Below are 17,851 nucleotides of genomic sequence, written 5' to 3' on the forward strand. Positions count from 1 at the left end.
GAGTAGAGGCCAACGAGAACTGGCCTGGTAGCTATGCAGCAAGGCTTAACATAGACTTCTTCTAGTCTCTCAACAAATTCATGTTGTGTGTCAGCACTAAAATAAAATTGCAAAATGAAAAAAATGCAGTGTAATAGCAAAGAGACAAATAACTATGTTATTAGTTAAGATCACAGCAACATTAGAAAGCAGCAATTGAAAAGGCACTTTGAGAAAGATATCATCAGACCAGCCTGTGGTTGTGGTGGAGGTTAATCTCTCCTAGGTCCAGCTACCAAAGCTAGGAGCCCAGAAAGGGCATATGTCAAAAAAAAATCAATTTCTAATTTGAAACAAAATCATTTTTGACTACTAGGAGTTCAGAACCCATTACTTTTTGCTGTATAGTCTGCTGACATTTCAGCACTTTTAGTTGTGCACAATGAATCCTAATGGTGGTTTTCTAACGTTGCTACACCAATCATTGTAACAAAACAAAAGCAGTTAGAATGTTGTGAAGTCTTCAGGAACACTCTCACTCATGGTTTGTTTCAGTCTTTTTTGTTTGTTTTTATCCTTATTCTGTAAGGTTCACCAGAAAGGAAAGGAAACCCACTACATGGTTCAGGCAGAAAAAAGTTTATTGGTGGGAGACCAAACTGCTGGCCTGCTGGCACAAGATGAAGGGGAGACAAGGGAAGGAAGAAGAGAAAAAGATAGAAAGAGAGCAAGAGAGAAAAGGAAAGAGAGCAGGGACTGTGTTCTGCTGGATTATATAGGAAAAGGTGGGAGATCTGGCCAGGTGGACTGGATATGACCTCAAAGCAGCAGGAGGTAAATTCCTCCAGGTGTGCCAGTTACCTAGGTAACTCAGGTACTGGGCGCAAACTTAAACATGTGGGGGGCATCTGCATGGAGCCCTGCCTGGGGTGGACTTTACAATTCCCATACCCCTGCCTTTTTTTATTATTACTATTAGAAAGGACATTGTGATGTTACAATGAAAATTCTATAGAAAACATTTTTGTCTTTTTAAAAGTTTTCATTTTAAGGTATTTTAAAAAACTATCCTTTTCTGGGCTGGGGATATGGCCTAGTGGCAAGAGTGCCTGCTTCATATACATGAGGCCCTGGGTTCGATTCCCCAGCACCACATATACAGAAAATGGCCAGAAGTGGCGCTGTGGCTCAAGTGGCAGAGTGCTAGCCTTGAGCAAAAAGAAGCCAGGGACAGTGCTCAGGCCCTGAGTCCAAGCCCCAGGACTGGCCAAAAAAAAACACAAAACTATCCTTTTCTACTCATGTTAAAAACTACCTTGTATTTTTTTTCTTTCATTCTAATATTGAGGAATTAGCAAAATTAGTAAGGAAGCTAAAGTTTCCCCCTTCACTCCATTCTACTATTGCAGATCATTGTGTACAGATTCCAAGACAGACCTCACTTCCCAAAGTGTATAGAGCAGTGGGCTTAGATGCCTGTTCATTTTCAAACTAATGACCTAGCACTGATGGACTAAGCTACACTACTTGGTCTGGTATTTCCTTAATTGCTTCCCCCTCTTTAGGGTGTCTGAATATTTTGGTAACATTTTTTATATTGTATATCCTTGGTTTCTTTCATTGTTGTCCTTTAATCAGGTATTACACAGGATATTTACTACAGGACCATTAATCTTTATTACCAGTTTCCTATTCAGTTACCTCTATCCTCCTCAGCATTCTTCCAATTTGATTGATGCCAATTATGTAAAAACAACCAGATTAACTGATACAATGAACAACTTCATAATACAAACTATGCACAGTATTGTCAGAATTATACTTAAGACATAAACCTTCAATGCTATATTTTATTTAGTGGCTTTTATAAAGCTATGTAGAAAAGGAAGAAATTATTTGAAAAAATCTAAACTCCATTACTTGAGAAAATATAAATGCATGTTTTTTGTAAGGCATGAATCTAGAAATACTTGATATTTGTTCCTCTGATAGAGCAGCAAAATATTCTCTGCCATTTTGCCTGGAATTCTTCCTTCCTGAGCAATTGCCGATTCCTTCTTTTAAAAGCTTTTGAAATTGAGAACATGCTTTTTTCATCATGCTGGTTGGCTAACTGAAGCTGAAGCCTATAAGCATACATGTTCCAGAATGGAAATATTACGACTTAGGCTTAGATACTAGCCCTTTCCTAAATACGGCTTTGAGGACATCAGAAAACCCTTACTAAATTTAGAACTAGTACATGTTTGAACCTCATTCGTGTATTTTTAAATTAACTTAAATCTTTTAGAAATGCTGACCCATAGAATAACTTGGATTTAGTTGATGGACCCCTAGCATAACTTGGATTGACAATGCCTTTGATTGGTCTTAGGGAGTTGTTGTGTGTTGTGTTTTATTAAAAGAGAACTATTGTTGACTCAGTGAAGTGAAGAATAATCTCTAAAGCACCCAATGTTTCTTCTAATTGACTGCACTTTCAAAGATGTGAATGTTCTTTATTGCCAATAGTAACAGGAGACATGCTTCAAGAAATAGCTAAGTTGAAATATCCAAACTATAGAAACAACTTCCGTCTTATGTTAGAGAATCATTTATGTTCCTGTTATCATTATTACCATCACTATTATTATTATATTTATTATTAAGAAAAAGTACCACAAGATATTACTTCTGATTCCCAGGAAAGTGAGATAAAAGATATAATATCCAATGATGGTTTTATCGACAGCACAGAAAAGGCAAGCATAATAGATTATGATGAGTAAAACCCAGACATGTAGAATAATTTTTTCCTGCCCATTTCATTAAACAATTACAATGTAAGAGATTATCTTAAGAGTTCAAGTTATTGTATATGAAATATTGTCACTTAAACTGTCATTTCTCATCCTTTACAAAGGAAATAAATAACTAAATGTCTAATTTACCTATTTATTACATATATATGTATTATATATCTTCTCTCACTGGAATGTGGACTCTGTAGGTTCACTATTTTATCCCCAGTACCTAACGTGTGGTAGGTGCTCATTATATATTTGTTGAACAAATTAACATGACATTACATATATTGATTTTTTTCTATGCCTTGTCCTAAATTCTCACAATAAGGAACTATTTAACCTCAGTGCCTGCAGTGATTTTGTGATTTAAGCAAAATATCTGCTTATCCCTTCAAAGTCTTTATAATGATTGATTGCTGTTGTCAAAGAGAAGGCAGTAGGGTATAGTCTGAAAAACAGCTTTGCCTTAGTTTAGAAACCTGGTGATTGATATGGGAGGGAGGGGTATGCCTATGTGGGTGCTAGTCCTCTACTACTTGAGGCACAGTTCTGCTTCATGCTTTGGGGTAATTAATTGAAGATAATCCTTGGTGGCTCACTCATAATCCTAGTTACTCAGGTGGCTGAGATCTGAAGATCACTGGTCTAAGCCAGCTCAGGCAAGACAGTCCATGAGACTTTTATTTCCAATTAACTATCAAAAAGCCAGAAATGGAGTTATGACACAAGTAGTAGGACAGTAGCCTTAAACATAAAGGTTTAGAGACAGTGCCTATACCAGGAGTTCAAGCCCCAGAACCAGCAAAAAAGTATAGTGTACATTACAATGTATATGAAAATATGTATATTAATGTATATACATTTAAATGTATCCATTTTAATGTATACTAAACATTAATGTATATGAAAACACCTATGGTATAATTATAGTAATAATTACTGAGGCAAACAATAGACATCAAAAGCCAGGAAGCTAAATAACTTAGATTAAATGGTATAAACTTCTAGAAATAAAAGTTACTAAGATTGACCCAAATAAATAGAAAATCTAAAATAGATCTTCACTGGCCATACAACAGACAAAAAAAGGCCTCATATCTAAAGTATACTTAGAACTCAAAAAATTTAGTTCCCCCACAACAAATCCTCAAAGAAACAATGGCCCTATTAATAAGTGGACTAAAGATTTAAAGAGAGACTTCTCTGAAGAGGAAATGAGAATTTCCAAGAAGCACATGAAGAAGTGCTCCCACATTACTGGCCATAAGAGAAATGCAAATCAAAACAACATTGAGATTCCACCTCACCCCAGTAAGAATGGCCATTATTAAGAAAAGTAATAACAACAGATGCTGGCTGGATATGGCCAAAAGGGAGTGCTCGTACACTGTGGGTGGGAGTATAAACTTGTTCAACCACTCTGGAAAGCAATATGGAATATCCTCAAAAGGCTAAATGTAGAGCTCCCCTATGACCCAGCAACCCCACTTTTGGACATTTTTACCCAAAGGATCACAAACAAAGCTATACTAAAGCTAAAGCTACCAGCACAATCATGTTCATTGCTGCATTATTTACTATAGCTAAAATATAAAAACAACCCAGATACCCCTCAGCAGATGAATGAATCAAGAAATTGTGGTATGTATACACAATGGAATTCTGTGCTTCTATCAGAAAGAATGACATCACCCCATTCGTAAGGAAATGGAAAGACCTGGGAAAAAAAATCATACTAAATGAAGTGAGACAGACACAAAGAAACAGTATGGTATCTCTCATTGGTAATAATTAGTGTATGTCTAGGATAGTCCTAGCAGAGGATCACAATAGCTCAAAAGCTATGTACATATGACCATATAAGATGATGCTAAGCAAAATGATCTCCAAGATATGGAAACAAATAGTTTATCATTGTTCTTGTTATTCTTAACATACTATATGAAATTCTTTTTTCTTTTATCTTCCTATGGTTTATCCCCTGTTGTCACTGTATTTGATTTTGGTTCCCTGGGTACTATATATATGTTTGTTTGAATTAGGGAAGGGAAGGTGAACATCAAAATGGCAAGACTGGTAAAAGGTGAACCAATGCAATAGCAATACTTAAAAGACAATATGTTCTAAACTAACTGTACAACTCGGGGGAGGGGGAGTTGGGGAAGAAGGGAGGTGGGAGAGAAATGAGGGAAGAGGTAACAATTTTGACAAACCATGTACTCACTACCTTACGTATGTAACTGTAACCCATTTGTACATCACCTTGACAATAAAAATTTGATTAGTTATCAAAACCCCTCCTCCCAAAAAAGACAAGCCCAGGACCAGATGACTTTGCTAATCAATTTTACCAAACATTTCAAAAAAGAAAGTGAAAACAAATCCTTCTAAGATTTTTCCATATAATGTTACAAGGAACCCTGACTCCATCCTACCTCATTTTAAGAACTTCTGATACCAGAGCCAGGCAAACACTAACAAGAAAATGTAGATCAACATCCCTTATAAAAATGTATGAAAATATCCTTAACAAACTGAATGCAGCAGCATATTAAGAGGATTACAGGCATGACTTGGCCACCAGTGTGGCTCAAGCCTGTAATCACATCTACTCAAGGGGCTGAGATCTGAGAATCTCAGTTGGAAGCCAGCTGGGACAGTTAAGCCTGTGAGACTTGAGTGGTGACTCAAGATGTTGAGTGCTAGTTAGCTCTGAGCAAAGAAGCTTATGGACAGGACCTGGACCCTGAGTTCAAGCCCCAGAACTGGCATTAAAAAAGGGTAATCAGGGGCTGGGGATATGGCCTAGTGGCAAGAGTGCTTGCCTCCTATACATGAAACCCTGGGTTCAATTCCCCAACACCACATATACAGGAAACGGCCAGAAGTGGCACTATGGCTCAAGTGGCAGAGTGCTAGCCTTGAGCAAAAACAGAGGCCAGGGACAGTGCTCAGGCCCTGAGTCCAAGCCCCAGGACTGGCCCTTACATACTGTGGCCAAGTAGAATTTAGTTTAGGCTTTAGCTCAGTTGGTTCGATGTGGAAAAATCAATCGATGTAATTCACTCTATTAAAGAAGCAAAAACAACATGAGTCTGTCATTCACATAGGAAAAAAACATTTAACACAATCCAGCTATTGTTTCATGTTAAAAACAATTTGTAAAGTAGGAATTGAAGGGAATTGCCCAACATGATAAAAGAGCATATGAGCATATATGGAAAACCTTCAGTTAATGTTTGTAATTATAAAATATTGAAAATTTCCCCATAAGATTAGGAAAAGAAACTTAGACCATCAGCCCAATTTGGCCTACTACCTATTGTAACTAAAGTTTTGTTGGAACATAACTGTCCCTTTTACTTTACAAAGCACCGTTTTCATGCTGTAACAGCAAAGTTTGTAGTTGTGACAGCGGCCATTTGGCCCATAAAGCCTAATCTATTTATTATCTAACCCTCTACAGGAAATTGTTGGCCTTGCCACAATACTAAGTCCTTAAGAAAGAAGAAAGGTATAGAAGAGTACACGTGGAAGGTTTTTATAATACAGGTCTAAAGTGGTATTTATAATATCCATAGATCACACTCAATTAAAAGAGAACAGGGAATATGACCTAGCTGTGTAGCTAGAAAGAAGGAAAGAGTATATTTAGGTATATACTCAGCTTCTTCAACAGCAGCATTCTTTAGAACAGCCCCAAATAAGAATTAACTCCAAACATCCATCACTAGCAGAACTTTTAAAAGTCATACTGCATAGCAAAGAAAATAAAACTAGCTATATGAATCATCAATGTAGATAAATTTTAAGACATAATATTAAGCAAAAGCCTCAAAAGAATATATTTAGCATATTTTAATTTTTATAAAGCTACAAAACAACAAAAGTAAAGGATTTTTTATTTTCCCCAATACAAACATGTTAACACTATAGAGAACAGAAAGGAAATAATTACCAGAATAACATCTGGCTGACAGAAGCAAGAAGTAAGATAAGTCTGGATGGCAATGTTACTGATGTTTTGTTGTGGGTGTTTTTTTTTGTTTTGTTTTGGGAGGTTGTTTTTTGTCAAGGAAGGCATCACTGGCATTTCCTTAAAACTCATTCTTTTAAACTGAATATATAAAATAACTCAACTATTTTGAAAATACAAAATAAAACAAGGAGCCCAGAGGCAGAAATTTCTAATCACTGAGCTCTAAGAAAGAATTATGTTATCAAGAAATGTGTATTTGAATTTATACTTAGAACTTTTTTTAGGGTACAGTGGACAGAATTATTTTATTGGTTTCTTTCTTATTCTTTTGGTTATTGGTACACAGAAAAACTATTGAATCTTGTATGTTGGTTTTATATTCTATATGTTGCTGAAAATATTTAACAGATCTAGGAGGTTTTTGGTGGAATCATAGTTTCTTTTAAGGACAGAATTATTTCATCTGCAAATAGGGACATTTGGATATCTTTTTTTCCTACTTGAATACCTTTTATTTCTTTCCCTTTCATTATCCAAACTAGGAATCCCTGTACTTTATTGCATAAGAGTAGAGGGAGTAGACAGTCTTGTGTCACTCCTAACTTTAGAGGAAATAATTTTTTTTTTTTTTTTTGGCCAGTCCTGGGGCGTGGGACTCAGGGCCTGAGCACTGTCCCTGGCTTCCTTTTTGCTCAAGGCTAGCACTCTGCCACTTGAGCCACAGCGCCTCTTCTGGCCGTTTTCTAGATATGTGGTGCTGGAGAATCAAACCCAGGGCTTCATGTGTACGAGGCAAGCTCTCTTGCCACTAGGCCATATTCCCAGCCCCTAGAGGAAATAATTTTCTTTTCCCCATTTAGCATATAAAGCCTTTATATGTTGGCATATTTATTGGATTGTGTTTTTATGTATCCACTGTATTGCACTTATTGATTTGTGTATGTTGAAACATCCTTGTATACTTGGATACAACTTGATCATGATATATGATTGTCTTAATGTGTTGTTTAATTCAGTTTGCAAATACTTTTTTGCTCTGCTGTTCTTTCTTTCTTTCTTTCTTTCTTTTTATCTTTACCCTTTTCTAGTTTGGGAGTGAATTTAACATTGGCGTCATAGAATAAGTTCATGGTATTGCTTCCCTTTCTACTCCATGGAAAAGTTTGGAGGAGTATTGCTGTTAAATCTTCTTTAAAGATCTGGTAGAGTTTGGTAGTGAATCCTCTGAGTCTTTTGGGGAGACTTAATTACTGCTTCAATCTCATTTCTAATTTTAGAATTATTTAACTGATTCATATCTTCTTGGTTTAATTTTGGTAAGTCAGCTACATCTAGGAAATAATCCAGTTCTTCTCAGTCTCCAGTGTATTTGATTATAGGTTTCTAAAGTATGCCTTCATAACCCTCTAGATGTCTTTGATAATTGTTGTAATATCCCATTTTTATCTCTAAATTTTGTTAGTGTGGCCTTTTTGTTGTTTTTTGTTTTATTTTATTTTGGGATGGTTCTGGGACTTGAACTCAGGACCTGGATGCTAAGGTTTATTGCTTAAGGCTAGTGCTTCACCACTTGAACCACAGCTCTAGTTCCAGCTTTTTTTTGGGGGGAGGGGGGTAATTGGAGATAAACGTTTCACAGACTTTCCTGCCTTTATTGACTCTAAACTTCAATACTCAGATCTCAGCCTCCTGAGTAGCTAGGATTATGGGCATGAGCCACCAGCACCCAGCCTGATGTGGACCTTTTCCCTTCTTTCAATCAAATTGGCTAAAGGTTTAGCAATTCATATACTTTTTGAAAGAACCAACATTGATTCCTTGTATAGTTTTGAGGTCTCCATTTCATTAACTTCTGCCATCTTATTTATTGTCTCTTTCCATCTGCTAATTTGGGGTTTGGCTTGTTCTTGTTTGTCAAGAAGTACAAGAGTCATCATTGGTAAATTAGAGTCTTCTGTTTTTTGTTTTATTATGTAAACCCCTAGCTATAAATTAGGGCTACCTTTGCTGTATCCCAAGGATTCTTATAGGTTGTATTTTTAGTACAGTCTGGGAACTTTTTTCTGTTTCCTGTTTCTTCAGAGATCCACTGGTCATTCAATAATGTTTTATTTTCCATGTGTTTTAATAAAATTGCTAATCATTTCCTTTGTTATTCATACAGGAACAGTGACAGAGATTAGAAAAGATGCGTCCACATCTCCTATCGTAATAAGAAGCCAAAAAGAGCTTGTAACCTCAGCCTCATCATCCCAAAACAACATTTCCCAGTGAGTTTCACCAATTTTATTTAATATTTAGTATTAAATACTTGATTTAATATTCTCCGTATGATAGTGTCTGCTGAGATGTTTTTAAGTAATAATGAGAAAAATCTTGATTATTTTTAGTGATTCTTACTTGAGAGGTCTTTATTTTGAACAATATAGATTTGGCCATATTAAACCACATGGAGTTTTCTTTCTACTCAATAGGAACAGTTGGTAAGGATTTCCATAGAAACTCAAAGCTAATCCTATCCTTTATCTGCTTAACATCAGACCCTTTCCAATTTATCATGGAATGGTTGTACATTTGAACTGTAAGTTTAAGTAACCAAATTAATTTTGCAAATATTAGTGGCTTTTGTACTAGTTTAAAGTATATTGAGTGCCCACTTTGGCAGCACATATATTAAAACTGAAACAATACAAAGAACATTAGCATAGCCCCTGCCCAAGAATGATACACAAATTCATGAAGTGTTCCATATTTTAAACATACATATATATATATATATATATATACACACACATACATACACACACATACACACATTGACACATACTTATAGCAGGACATTAAAAGTGTTACTCATTTTCTTTTCCTGGAATCAGGGAAATAAATAATGTTATTTAAAATTTCTTATATCTAATAAGGTAACCCCAAAGTTATATATTTATTCTTCAATATATAAGCATCAATACCAAAGATCTTGGGTTTGTTTCCTTTGGGATATGATTTGTTTTGAGTTCTTAAGTTCAAATGTTTTATGAGATGAATATAGATTTTATTACTTAATTTGTAGTTAATTCAGAGACCATTGGATTTACAAAGTAAAATGCTAAGTTATTAGTCTAAAGGTAATGATGTCAGAGATATGCTGTATATTGTATGCTATTTTCATGGTCATTTTGGAAAGGAGCGGAGCCTTTACTCTTCTTCCTCTAAGAGAGTTGTATTTCATGCAATTCCTGTGTAAACACTATCCCAAAGAAGCCAAATATAGCCATCCTTAAGAACCAGTGTTCATTCTAGTCATGGCTCTCATCAACATGCCTTTAATATTGGAGGCAGAAGGTAAGCATTATAAAGACTTTTGAGAAGTAACTCTCTAACACAGAGGATAATAATAATGATTGGTGTCAAGTATCTACCATGTGCCCAGATAATGCTCCTTAATGAATATTATTTTACTGTATCTTCTCAACCTTATGAGGTGAGGTAGTACTACAATCATTCCCAAGGGGCCAAGTGATTCATCTAAGATCACATAGCAAAAAGGAAGGAAAACCTACCATTACAGACTCTAAAGCCATAATCTTTTTTGTGTATGTGCCGGTCTTGGGGCTTGAACTCAGGGCCTGGGCACTGTCCCTGAGCTTTTTTGTTCAATGCTAGTAACACCACTTAAGCCACAGCTCTATTTCTGGCAAAGCTATAATCTATTTTTAATTTAATTTTTTGTCAAGGTGATGTACAGAAGGGTTACAGTTACATACATAAGATAGTGAGTATGTTTCTTGTCAAAGTTGTTACCCCCTTCCTCATTTTTCTCCCTCTTCCCTTGCCCCTTAACCCACCCCCCGCACCAAGTTGTACAGTTAATTTCCAACATATTGTCTTATATCTCTGTTATATTGGTTCATCCTTTGTCCTTTGTCTTGCCATTTTGATGTTCCCCTTTCCTTCCCTAATTCGCATAAATATATACAGTACCCAGGTTATCATAATCAAATATAGTGACAATTAGGGATAAACCATAGGAAAGAAAAATGAAAGAAAAAACAAAGAATTTCACATAGTACATTAAAAAATAGCAACAGCAATGTAAACCCTCTTGTTTCCATATCTTGGAGTTCATTTTGCTTAGCATCATCTTATATGGTCATATGTACATAGCTTTTGAGCTATTGTGATCCTCTGCTAGGACTACCTTAGATATAGACTAATTATTACCAGTGAGGGATACCATACTGTCTATGTTACTTTGGGTCTGGCTTATTTCACTTAGTATGATTTTTTTTTCCAACTCTCTCCATTTCCTTATGAATGGGACGATGTCATTCACTCTGATGGAAGCATAGAATTCCATTGTGTATATATACCACATTTTCTTGATCCATTCGTCTACTGAGGGGCACCTGGGTTGGTTCCATATCTTAGCTATGGTAAGTAATGCTTCGAAGAATGTGATTGTGCTGGTAGCTTTAGTGTGACCTTGTTTATGATGGGTAAAGGCCTAGAAGTGTGATTGCTGGGTCATAGGGGAGCTCTATGTTTATTCTTTTGAGGAACTTCTATACTACTTTCCAGAGTGGTTGAACAAGTTTACACTCCAACCAACAGCGTAGCAGCTTTCCCTTTTGGCCACATCCCCACCAGCTTTAAATATTATAATAATTGACAATGGCAACCTCCCTATTGTGGTGGCCACCACAACCCAATGAGAAGCTACTCTGTACTTTTTCTTCATTTATGGTGCTGACATTGTTGGCATTTGCCAAAGAACCATACGTTGTGATACCAAATAATTTATGGGCCCATTTAGCATTGTGGTTGAAAGCTTTGCTCAAAGCATTTATATCTTGTTTACCTTAGAGAAGAGATGAATTAAGTGATTTTCTTTTCTATTGTTAAGGTTTAAAATGAGGTCTTCAACACTACTTTAATATATTTTAAATAGAAACATGAAAATGAGAGGAGTAAAATGTTTCCCATAGTGTTTTGTAAAATATCCTCAGCTCAAATTTTTTGATGAGCTGTAACAACTTAGTAGAGTTTTACAAGCCCAGGTTAAAATTGCTGTGGAGACTCATATTTACAGATTTTTAAAAATCTGTATTCTTTAAACTGCATATCAGCTAAATATAGGTTCTTAGAAGCTTTCTAAATAATGAGTGTTTGGCTAAATAAAACAATGTATAGGACACCAAATTTTTATCCTTACAAATGCACAATGGTATATTATAAATCAGTTATACAAAGTGCAGAGTTCAAAAAAGATTCAATGCTATGAAAATCAGTTACCAGAACAGCAAAATGGTTTCTTTACAAACTAAAATTTCAGTATTATTTGAATCATTCTTATTTTAAAATGTACAGAAGGCATTTTTATAGACTCCTTTTCAGTTATGTGCAAACTGTGAGTCTTCTTCCCAAAAAAGCTTTAAAGGTACAGAAGAGATTGTGAGGAAAATCCTTATTCTCTCCACCTAAATTCCAAGAATATTTATGACTTACAAAAGAGGATGGAAACAGCTCCCCTCAACAAGTGGGCTAAAGACCAAAAAAGAGACTTCTCTGAAGAGAAAATGAGAATGGCCAAGAGACACATAAACAAGTGCTCTACATCACTGGCCATAAAAGAAATGCAAATCAGAACAACACTGAGATTCCACCTCTCCCCTGTAAGAATGGCCATTATCAGGAAAACTAACAATAGCAAATGCTGTAGGGGATGTGGCCAAAAGGGAACCCTACTACATTGTTGGTGGGAATGTAAAACTTGTTCAGCCACTCTGGAAAGCCTTTTGGAGATTCCTCAGAAAGCTAAACATAGAGCTCCCCTATGACCCAGCAGCCCTACTCTTGGGCATCTACCCAAAAGATTACAAACAAGAACACACTAAAGCCACCAGCACAATAATGTTCATTGTGGCACAATTTGTCATTGCTAAAATATGGAACCAACCCAGATGCCCCTAAGTAGATGAATGGATCAGGAAAATGTACATATACACAATGGAATTTTATGCCTCTATCAGAAAGAATGACATTGCCCATTCATAAGGAAATGGAAGGACTTGGAAAAAATTATACTAACTGAAGTGAGCCAGACCAAAGAAACATGGACTCTATGGTTTCCCTCATAGGGAATAATTAGCACAGGTTTAGGCTAGTCACAAGAGCCCAATAGCTATGCCCTTATGAACATGTAAGATGATGCTAAGTGAAATGAACTCCATGTTATGGAAACAAGTGTTATATCACTGTTGTAATTACTTTCAACATGCCATATGAAACCATAGCTTTTTTGTTGTTGATGATCCTCTTGTATCCCCTTCCTGTGGTTGTCCCTGCACTATCACTGTATCTCATCTGAGTACCCTGGATACTGTTTATACTGGTATTAGAACTAGGGAATGGAAAGGTAATATCAAAATCGAGAGACAAAGGATAAAAAGACAAATGACTCCAAAAGCAATACTTACAAAACTATTGGGTGTAAACCAACTGAACAACTCGTGGGGGGAGAGGAAAAGGGGGTAGGGAGAGGAGGGAAATAAGGGAGGAGGTAACAAATTGTACAAGAAATGTACCCACTGCCTTGCATATGAAACTGGAACCCCTCTGTACATCACTTTGACAATAAATAAGTAATTGTTCAGAAAAAAAGAGGATAGAGATGATTCAGAAGTAGTGAGATATAGCTTTTACTTTTTATTCTTTGAATACACATATAAGTGTCCTATATCTTTCCATGTACAAGTGTACAAAAACAGGCATGGCAGAATCATCTTTCTCATTCACAGTGTAGGTTGTTAATTATTCTCTCTGTGGACTGTCAATTTAATGTGAAATTTTCATTCCCCATTCAACTTGGAAAAAGTTATGGCTGAAAATGTTAACATTTGCATTTTTATTTGTTGATTTATTTAAAGGACAGCCTCTCCTACAGCAATCCATCACTTGGTGACACCCCAAATATGAATAATGTATTGTATACTTGTGGTTACAATGTGTAATAAGTGCTAGAGACAGTAAAGGAATGTTAACTATGTTGCAAATGTAATATTTATCGACTCATAAAGTTTATTGCTTTTGAGGTTCAATAATACTGACCATAGCACATTAATATCACTTATCCTGATTATAGCTAGGCACCTTTGTATGTATCTATCTCATGCTAAAAATAAATATGTCATTTACAGCACAAGCAAAGAGGACCTTACAGTCATCCATGTGGAGGGTTGCAGTGCTTCTTTCTCCCTGTTTTACTCCTATCTTCCATCACTAATCACATAAACCCAACCTGTCAAGGGTAATAAGGACAATTGTCACATTGGCAAGAGAAGGTGGCAAGACTTTTCTAACGGGTACTGTTTCTTTCTTCTTGGTTAGCACAGACAACACCCACACAGGCTACTCCACCTAGAGAGAGGTCTGGTGGGTCTCTTCTTTCCATCTTCTGAACACATGGTAGAGGGGTAAGCTTTGGCTTTAAAAGCTGAATACATACATTTACTACCATGACACTAAATTAAGACTTTGCTAGTTCTACTCGATCCTCCAGTGTGAAGCCAAAAATTGCTTTATTTCTCAGTGAATGTGTTATAAGCACAATGTTATTAATAGTTAACCCTTTTGTGCCTTCCAGAATTAGTTATGTCCATCGCCAAAAATAAAGAGTAAAGGAAATACCTAACAGCCAAAGCAAAAGAAGTAATGATAATTAGTAACCATCATCTATGATTGTCATACCTGTTGATGCAGAATTATGTATTTCTTCCTTGTAAATAACCTTTCTAATTGTACTTGATATATACCAATTTAATCAAAAACTATACTTGCAACAGACTGATATTTGCATTAATGTATGTTTAAATAAGGTTTATTACAGCTGTATATCTTTTCTCTGCTGGCATCTTTTTTTTCAGACATGCAGATCTGATACATTTTATATTAAAATGAATAGTATCTTCTGGGAGATTGTTCAGTGCAACAGAAGTCTTGTCAGTCTTTAAAATTAAACACTGATCAAGTTTCCTTTTCTCACTCTTATGACAACATGGTGATGATTGTTCCAAACTGATAAACAGAGACAAGCACCATGCCTATAGTAGCAGGATTAAATTCCCAGTCCCTGAAATGAAAGGTTACTAAGCCTCTTCTTCTCTCTTCTCTTGCATGACTCGTAAGAGTTATAGCTGAGACTCTTGCATGCCCACCACTGAATTTTTGAAATTAAAATTGGATTTATCCAACTTCTAGCCTTTTTTCTTTTTCAGATAGCTGGATGTTGTTTTTTGTTTAAAATCACAATACAGAAGGTTTTTGTTTTGTTTTGTTTTGCTCTGGAGTTATAAGGGATTTGGGGGTTTTGGTTTGGGGGTGTTTTGTTTTGAGAAGGGATAGGAAATACTTGACTGTGTGCTTTGAAAGACTTGACAGCTTAAAGATCTTGGGTCTTTGCCGTCTAACCATATACTTAATGCTGCAAACGTTGCTGTAAGCTTATACCTTGCTGAGCTTTCCATAGTACACAACCAGCTCACAGAGTGCAGACTGCACATAGATCAGTTGACAGTAGCTTATGAGATCCTTTGCCCACTGATGCTGGAACTAAGCCTAAAGGAATTGGGAACCTGGGAAGAAAGAATATATATCTTAAAGAAGGTATTTATTTTTACGTAAGTAACTTGGCATGAAAATTCAGTAGCTTTCAGCTCCAGATAAGAAGGAATGGAATTTAAATTGCTAGAACAACTGATAGTATTTGGGTTCTTGGCTGTGCTATGAAGAGGAACAGATTTCTGCATTTGTCCTCTGTTGCTTTCTCTGGGTGATACATCATTGTTCATGAGCAATGCAGTACCATTTCTGTGTCTCTTTGCCAGTGACTAGATAGAAGAGAAGTGAAACTCATAAGTACATTTAATAATAGCCTATTTAGCTCTGTAACGAAGTTCTGGATTAGCAGATGTCAGGGGAATTCAAAATTTATAGTCAACATACTACTAACAAAAAATACTAGGATAAAATTATTATACACAAGTTTTACCTTAATACATTAGAGTTCATGAAATGCTTTCAGCTTGCATTATTTCCTTTAAATTTTATTGAATCCTATGAAATCTTTAGTAGTAGTTTAACTGTGAGGATATCAGAACTGAGACAGACCTTCATAACTGATCAGGTCATATAATAAGAAGGGAAAAAAAGACAAAATTAGCTTTTTTAATTCCAAATTCCAGTACCTTTTTTATTCTTTTACACTGCCTAAAACTCAGATTTTGTTTGGAAGTATAATCACTGAACTGACAAAAGTATGGTTTAAAGTAAGAAGCAGACAAGTGCTTGATTTTGCTTTTGTAACTTCATGGGAAGAATGTAGCATCTAGAGAAGTAGAAGGCTACACAGAATAGGCAAATTTTAATACATTTGTGCTCAGCATTCTAGCTTGTCAAGTTTGTTAGTCAAGTTTTCTTCTATACATTTACACAAATATTGTTAACTACTCAACAAGATTCTTTCACACACCTAACAGAAGAAATGATCGTGTGTCATTTTCCCAGTGGTAGAAAGGATTAATGCTTAATTTCAAAATATTAGAATTTCAGCTGGGTCCCAATGGCTCATGCTTGTAATCCTAACTACTAAGATCTGGGAAACGTGGTTCAAAGCCATCCTCAGTAGGAAAAGTCCATGAGATTCTTATCTCCAAATAACCACCAAAAAGATGGACATGGATCTTTGGCTCAGGTGGTAGAACAAAAGGCTAAGGGACAGCACACAGGCCTTGAGTTGAAGCTCCCAGTCACAGCATACATACACACACAGCATTACTTCTAGACTTTTCAAAATAGCTTTCCTAAGGGGCTGGGGATATAGCCTAGCGGCAAGAGTGCCTGCCTCGGATACACGAGGCCCTAGGTTCGATTCCCCAGCACCACATATACAGAAAACGGCCAGAAGCGGTGCTGTGGCTCAAGTGGCAGAGTGCTAGCCTTGAGTGGGAAGAAGCCAGGGACAGTGCTTAGGCCCTGAGTCCAAGGCCCAGGACTGGCAAAAAAAAAAAAAAAAAAAAAAAAATAGCTTTCCTAAAATGTGAACCACTAGGCCAAGAACAATGATTTTAGCTTTATCTGGCTTAAGGTAACAGTTTACACACTACTCATAATCAAAGTAGCATCAGCTATAGCTTTCTTATTCCAAACATGGTGTAAATGATAAAACCTAATGAAATTATGTGTATATAGATAGATAGATAGATAACAATGAAAAGGATTAATCTGAGAACTTCAGAAAAGAAAGTATCAAACATGTGAAAGAATGAGAAATTATAAATATTCCTGTCTTCCATATTTAATCAAGAGAATGAAAGGCCCAGCTTATTCAAAAGGGTTTTTATTTAATTGAGTTTGTAGCTTGGAATTCCCTTCCAGCAGCTGAATTCAGTAATCTTTGAATGCATGGAAATTTTTATGTGTTTGATGAAAATACACTCTTTTTAGTTAGACTATAATAGTGTGCTATAATTGTACCTCTTACTATTTTTTATTTTTTTTTTGGCCAGTCCTGGGCCTTGGACGCAGGGCCTGAGCACTGTCCCTGGCTTCCTTTTTGCTCAAGGTTAGCACTCTGCCACTTGAGCCACAGCACCACTTCTGGCCATTTTCTGTATATGTGGTGCTGGGGAATCGAACCCAGGGCCTCATGCATACAAGGCAAGCTCTCTTGCCACTAGGCCATATCCCCAGCCCAGTACCTCTTACTCTTAAAACTTATTAATATAAAGGGCCAAAGATGTAGCTCAGTAGAAGATCCCTTGCCCAGAATGTTTAAGTCCTTGAGATTAATCCAGAGCTCCACAAAATGTTAATGTAACCATTCATACTTCTCTATACACATTTGCATTGTAGAGTTAAGTTAGGGAAATAGAAAAACATATGCTAAGTAGCAATAATAAAGATGTAGCGTAATTCCAAAAAGTAAGTTCCATTTTTGAGGAAGCTTGTCAAAATATTTGTATTGTAGAAAGAATATACTGCATTTGGAAAAATGCATGTTCTAGCATGATATTTACTATTCATTTCAAAAGGATTCTAGTTCTTGACTTAATGA

General features: G+C 36.1%; 1 protein-coding gene and 1 non-coding gene across 2 annotated transcripts in view; both read left to right on the plus strand.

The window, feature by feature from the left end:
• The window catches only part of Kiaa1328 (KIAA1328 ortholog), a 189,554-nt gene that overhangs the window by 146,142 nt on the left and 25,561 nt on the right, over positions 1-17,851 (plus strand). Inside the window, exon 10 of the mRNA XM_048363542.1 lies at positions 8,909-9,014. Coding sequence (XP_048219499.1) covers positions 8,909-9,014 — 106 coding nt within the window. The remainder of the gene's footprint in view (positions 1-8,908; positions 9,015-17,851) is intronic.
• On the plus strand, positions 9,394-9,500 carry LOC125364317. Its single transcript, XR_007213478.1, has one exon. It is a non-coding gene; the product is annotated as a U6 spliceosomal RNA (small nuclear RNA).

Source organism: Perognathus longimembris, chromosome 15, assembly GCF_023159225.1.
Source record: "Perognathus longimembris pacificus isolate PPM17 chromosome 15, ASM2315922v1, whole genome shotgun sequence".
Taxonomy (NCBI): domain Eukaryota; kingdom Metazoa; phylum Chordata; class Mammalia; order Rodentia; family Heteromyidae; genus Perognathus; species Perognathus longimembris.